General features: G+C 37.8%; 1 protein-coding gene across 1 annotated transcript in view; it reads right to left on the bottom strand.

The window, feature by feature from the left end:
* Positions 1–1,508: 1,508 nt before the first annotated feature.
* KLF3 (KLF transcription factor 3) overlaps positions 1,509–6,000 on the bottom strand; it is a 36,902-nt gene continuing 32,410 nt past the window's right edge. Inside the window, exon 6 of the mRNA XM_031010254.3 lies at positions 1,509–5,461. Within this exon, the coding sequence (XP_030866114.1) occupies positions 5,280–5,461 (182 nt within the window). The 3' untranslated portion in view covers positions 1,509–5,279. The remainder of the gene's footprint in view (positions 5,462–6,000) is intronic.

Genomic DNA, 6,000 nt, shown 5'->3' with positions numbered 1-6,000 from the left:
GGTCAGGAGTTTGAGACCAGCCTGGCCAACATGGCGAAACCCCGTCTCTACTAAAAATACAAAAATTAGCTGGGCATGGTGGCGCGTGCCTGTAATTCCAGCAACTACGGGGGCTGAGGCAGGAGGATCGCTTGAACCTGGGAGGTGGAGGTTGCAATGAGCCAAGAACGTGCCATTGCACTCCGGCCTGGGCAACAGAGCTAGACTCTGTCTCAAAAACAAACAAACAAACAAAAAAGAAATATAGTGGAAGGATTACAGCCAGTCAACTGGACTAATTCAAGCCAATATTCCATTAGGATTTATAGTCATATACACTTGCTTTTGATCTTGCAATCAACTATATTGGTATAAAAACAGAGAAGTTCCCCAGAGAAGGCTGGAGAGTGCCCCAAAGGCTGAACTTAGCCTTCTCCCAACCTCCTTTCATCTCCAACCTGTGAAAGTAAGTCATGTGGGAAGTGCTGGCCAGACATTATCTTGTGTTTTGCTAAGATGAAGTCCAGGCTGGAGGAAACTGCTGAGATCTAACAAGCTAGCCTCAGTTTCAATTACATTGCACGGATGCAGAGGGAAGAGGAGAGGTAATTACATTTTGCCTTAAACAAAAGAACTCTAAATCCTTGGCTGGGTGCAGTGGCTCATGCCTGTAATACCAGCACTTTCTGAGGCCAAGGCGGGTGGATCACTTGAGGTCGGGAGTTTGAGACCAGCCTGGCCAACACGGTGAAAACCCATCTCTACTAAAATTACAAAAATTAGCTGGGCACAGTGGCGTGCGCCTGTAGTCCCGCCTACTCAAGAGGCTGAGGCAGGAGAATCGCTTGAACCCAAGAGGCAGAGGTTGCAGTGAGATCACAACATTGCACTCCAGGCTGGGCAACACAGCGAGACTGTCTCAAAACAAAAACAAAAACAAAAACAAAACAAAACAAAACTCAACTCTAAATCCCTATCGGAAACTACTTCTTCTTCATGTGATGCTGGAGAATGCAGTGTCCATGAACATGGTTACTAAAGGCTTGAAAAATAATTACTTTTATCCAGAATTATTTACTTTAATGCGTTATTGTTCTGTTCCTCATTCCCCACTCCCAAACATGAGAGTCTTGATATTTTACTCTAAAAGTTTAAAGTATTATACACATGTGTCTTTTAATACAAAACGCTGCAAGTTCTTTTTGGAAGCAGGCAGGGGGTCATAAATAACAAATACACGAAGTATTTCAAGAATGAACTAGGTGAGTTTGTAGATTTTTGCTGGATTGTCTGCAGTTTTATGATTTCAGCCTAGAAGACTTCCTGTTGGCTATTTTCAGAAAGCGAGGGACATAGCTTGAGGGCTGAGTTAATTCCGTTAGTTCATCTTCCAGTTAGATCTATTTTTCTGTCCCTCCATCAACAATAACTGCCCATCAGAGTAAGTAAAGTTCTAAGCAAGGGTTCTTACATTGCTCTGTAAGTTTTGCTCTAGTGATCACTGCATATGAAGTAATCACATGATCACATTTAATATTCTGATGGTTTTATTAACAAGTATATAATATATATTGCATACTGTATATAGTATATGAGGACTGTACAGTACAAATTTATGTTCACAGTTTGACATGACAAAATGTCATTACTGAATTCCCATTGGACTACAGAGTAGAAACAGAGAAGGTACATTAAACATTCACATCTTTAGTAAGAAAGATTACCAAAATGTTTCAGTATCTGCAAGTATACTAATGCATGCTAAAAACCTTTACCCATTCAGTCTTATTAGCTTATAAAATATATTACACTTTATTAAAAATTTCTGCATAGTTTATACAAGTATTAAAGTACTGTAAATGTAATAATCCTGCTATATTTGCAGGTATGGTTTAAGAGATGCTAAGCAGAAAGATTATTTTGACCCTCTAACACTAAGTACATAACAGAAAAAAAGTGCTAGTATTTGTAAAACAATATTGTTGTAGCCCTCGTTTAATGCATGTAAAGATGGCTTTGTAAATGTATTGTTTAGGTGAATTTGCGATCATTTAGCAATTGTTAACCTTGACCAAGAAGAGAATAAAGACAGCTCGGAGCAACTTCATGTATGACAGCAATTCCTTCAAGACAACTGTATATTTTCAAACCAAATTATTTTAAAACCTTAGATCTTTCAGATTGTCTTTACAACAATCTAATCAGGAATGATGCGCATATATACAGTATCAGCAAAATAGTCTTTCAAATTCCACATTAGTGCAATACTGATAGTGCAGATGGGTGTTTAATAAAATATACATATACATATATAGTTCCCCTGTAATTCTGTTCCAAGGCTCTTGAAACTTCTGTGTATTTAGCATCTCCCTAGTTGAATATAGCTATGCTGCTAACACATTCTCCAAACCAAGCAATTTAGAATGTTAATGCCCATTTATGATGTAGATTCACATAACTCTAAAATACGATGGATTCTGATTCTTCTGACTTCTCTAGGATGACACTTGGGTAACAACTGAAGAAACTCTATAACAAACAGAATTTACGTAATAGCAACTTCATGTTTACAAATCATTCTCATTAATTTAAAATATTGCGATTGAAATCACCATTGATAGTAACATAACACACATCATTAAAACATGTTCAAGGGCATCTAATCTTGTATTTGAGGTCTTCCACAATAACAGCTAAAAATGACTAAGAGGCTAAATTTCTCAACTATCATAGTAAAATACAAATATATATATAAGAAAAGTTTGGTAAGGGCCAATTGGTAATGAAAGCATATTGACCAGCATGGGAATAGAGAATGGCCGCTCTGGGTTGCTTTTGTTCAGAGTTAAAACGGATCTTTGTTAAATGAACTGTTAACACAATCTAAGCAAGCTGAACAGTAACGTTAAGAGTCTTTGCAAGGTCTTGCTTAAAATCTTTTGAACAAAATTTAAATATGCCACAGCAAATGCATCAATTCCATGAGATGCCCATGAGGCTATTCACTGAACTCAGGCTCAAAGCTGATCCCAGATCAATCTGATCCTTTCTCGCCCTTTCCCCACTTCTCTATGGATTGGAACACACATAAACTGGTTACCTCGGTCAAAACAAAAAGATTTTCCTTGCATTCCATCTTGATTCTTGTGTGTTGTGAAAGAACCATCTCAAGAAATAAACATTTTGCCATGAATATGACTAAGCATTTACAATACAGACAATATCTACTTTTCAAAGAGCCATTTTATCACTCAATTCATGTCATAGTTGCAAAAAAGAAAAACTTCAGCTGAAAAAAAAAATTCTCTTTGCCTTTAGCTGAAAAACAAAACAAAAAAACAGCCCAATTAGGATGTTTTAGTATCCTAAAGAAGTTTTGCAGTGCTTTAAAAAAAGGAAAATCAAACCCAAGTGCCAAGATAACACATTTCTTTGCATTTCTTAACTACATTTCTTTACAGCTGGTTCACAGGGCAGATGAGTGGGACCTCTTAGCCTCTTAGGTGCACAGTCCCTACAACTTTTATTAACATAGTGCCATCAAAGTAAGCTCCCCACACAATTCACAGGCCTCCGGAATCACTCATTCACAGATGTTTTAAAAATGATCAAACAATGTATTCCTCCCAGTTAAAGTTGTGTTGGATCCTGAGTTGCGGCTGGGATGAATCTTCAGGATTTCATTCTTCTCTCTTCTCCTCCATTCTTGATGAAGGGGAATTTGGTTATATGCACCCACATTTAACTACTGTTGCTCACTTTCTTCAAATTCAGGACCAATGACATTTCTATGTATGAATTATTTTTATTGGCATTTAGACTATGGTGCTCAAAAGCCTGCTTTTGAATAACTTCCCCCAATAATGGTGCTATTTATCTTCAACATAAACACGAGCCATTATTTTCAGTTTGTTCTGACACTGAAATAGTGATAGGAAATTGCCAACTCTAACAGTAAACTTTTGGGAATTTTTGAGCTACATATATGAATCCCTGATCTGTGGTTTTCTATATTTTTTCATAAATTCCCAAAATAAAGGTATGTGTGCTTCACAACTAGTTATATTTACAAATAGTGTCACTCAGGTCTTAATTGAATCAATCCATTAAAGCATTAGCAGATGCTTTATGGTATGTGTCATGAATACAAATGACAGCCAATTTGGCACCTTAACAGCTCACACAGAAGAGTTTCTGTATAAAAGCTATGTGATTAATTTGATAAGGGAATACAAGTACCACTCAACATTTCCCTGTTTACAAAAAAAGCTATAAGCAGATTGGGTAAAAGAAGAACCATCCATACTCTTACCCAAAAGATTTCTTACCATTACTGGGCAAATATTCCATGGAGTCCCTACTATCAATGTTTGATGATCTCATATTAAGGACATTGTAGGAATGGAGATAGTTGCATGGATAACCCCATCGGTATATGGCTTTGCAGCATGGTTCTACAAAGCTGAGTATGCACAGAGACTGAAGCTCTGGGAATGCTGCACACAGCTAACAAAATGTTGAAACCTCACTGACAACCCCTAGCCCAGGAGGAATTGCCTCTTCTGCTCCCCCTGCTAAATGGCCCTCTCCTCCGACTCCATGCTATGAAAACACAGCACCCTTCCCTTGAACTGCTACACATCACCCACCTAGATCGAAAGTTTGGGCTCATCTCCCATTGATGGCAAAGACCTCCATATGAGCTGCAGGCACAAAGGAGGGCAAAGAACTCGATTCAGATGAAGTCTAAGATCCAGGTTGACAAGATTTGTGAAGAATGACGGAAGAGGTGACTGCACTAGCTTGAAATCTGGCTGTACTTCTGGCTAACCGGTGCAAGGGGCCACACTTGTTTTCACTGTCAAGCATAAAATATTATCACAGGGCAGAGGTAAGAATGTCTCTGGCAAGGACTAGCAGTCTGGATACTGTATTTCTAATACATTTACTCTGACATTCTTTTGAGGAATACATGGAGAACTGACAATTGGTTATGTTAGTTTACATGTTCCCTTGTTCTTATTACATTAAACGTATCTGTAAGAAGGGTTTGCTTAGCATCCCCAGAAAAAAAAAAAAAAAGTGTTCACATTCTTTAGGTCTGACCCGTGGTAAGGAGAGGGAGGATTAGAGAACATCTACTACTGACCATATGGAAGTTTTGGATGATATAAATTCAGAGATTCAGACCAGCTGAATCAAATTAAAATGTACATGTAAAAAATGTGTTAGATAATGGGAGGCAGGACAGAGAGAGAGCCAGGTGAGTGGGGAGTCACGCTGAGGCAGGACACAGGCAATCAGACTAGCATGTGGCGTTTCCTATGGAGGGCAAGATGGTCAGAACGGGAGAAGCTGCGGTCACAGTCCGGGCACTGGAAAGGTTTGATTCCAGTATGTTTTCGGAAATGTCTTGTTAGTTCATCAGACCGAGCAAACTTCCATGTGCACCCTTCCCATGTACATTTGTAGGGTTTTTCTCCTGCAAAAGGAAAAAGAAAAGAGCTATTTTTTTTTCTGTAAAGTTAGTAAAGATCTTTGAGCTAATGCTTGACAAATATTATTTCCAAGATATGTTCATACATTTGTTCTTCAATAACACAGTGCATTATAAACTACTGCAAGACAAGCAAGAAAAAAATGAACTAATACCGTAATGTTTCATTGGCTCTCTGCCAAAAAAACGGGAGGAGAATTTTAAGAGTTCTTAAAACACTGAAATCCATTCTGAGGGACTACCAAATAGTGAATGAACACATGGTGATCTGTATTTGCATATCTCCCAAATCTTAAACCTGCTTGGGAGCTTAATTATATGCAGTGCTATTCATTTAATGAGATAATGAGAACTCCAAATTGAAAGTTTGTGGGATTTTCTTAAACTTTTCAATAGTTTTCCAAAAATATGAAGTCTCTAACAACTGAAGTATCTGTTAGGGATTAACATCTTATTTTCTTGTTTAGTCAATAACAATTATGCCTAAGTATAATGCTTTAATTCAGGGGTACTAAAATATACGA

Source organism: Gorilla gorilla, chromosome 3 (assembly GCF_029281585.2).
Source record: "Gorilla gorilla gorilla isolate KB3781 chromosome 3, NHGRI_mGorGor1-v2.1_pri, whole genome shotgun sequence".
Taxonomy (NCBI): Eukaryota; Metazoa; Chordata; class Mammalia; order Primates; family Hominidae; genus Gorilla; species Gorilla gorilla.
This window is presented reverse-complemented; position numbering and strand designations above follow the sequence as displayed.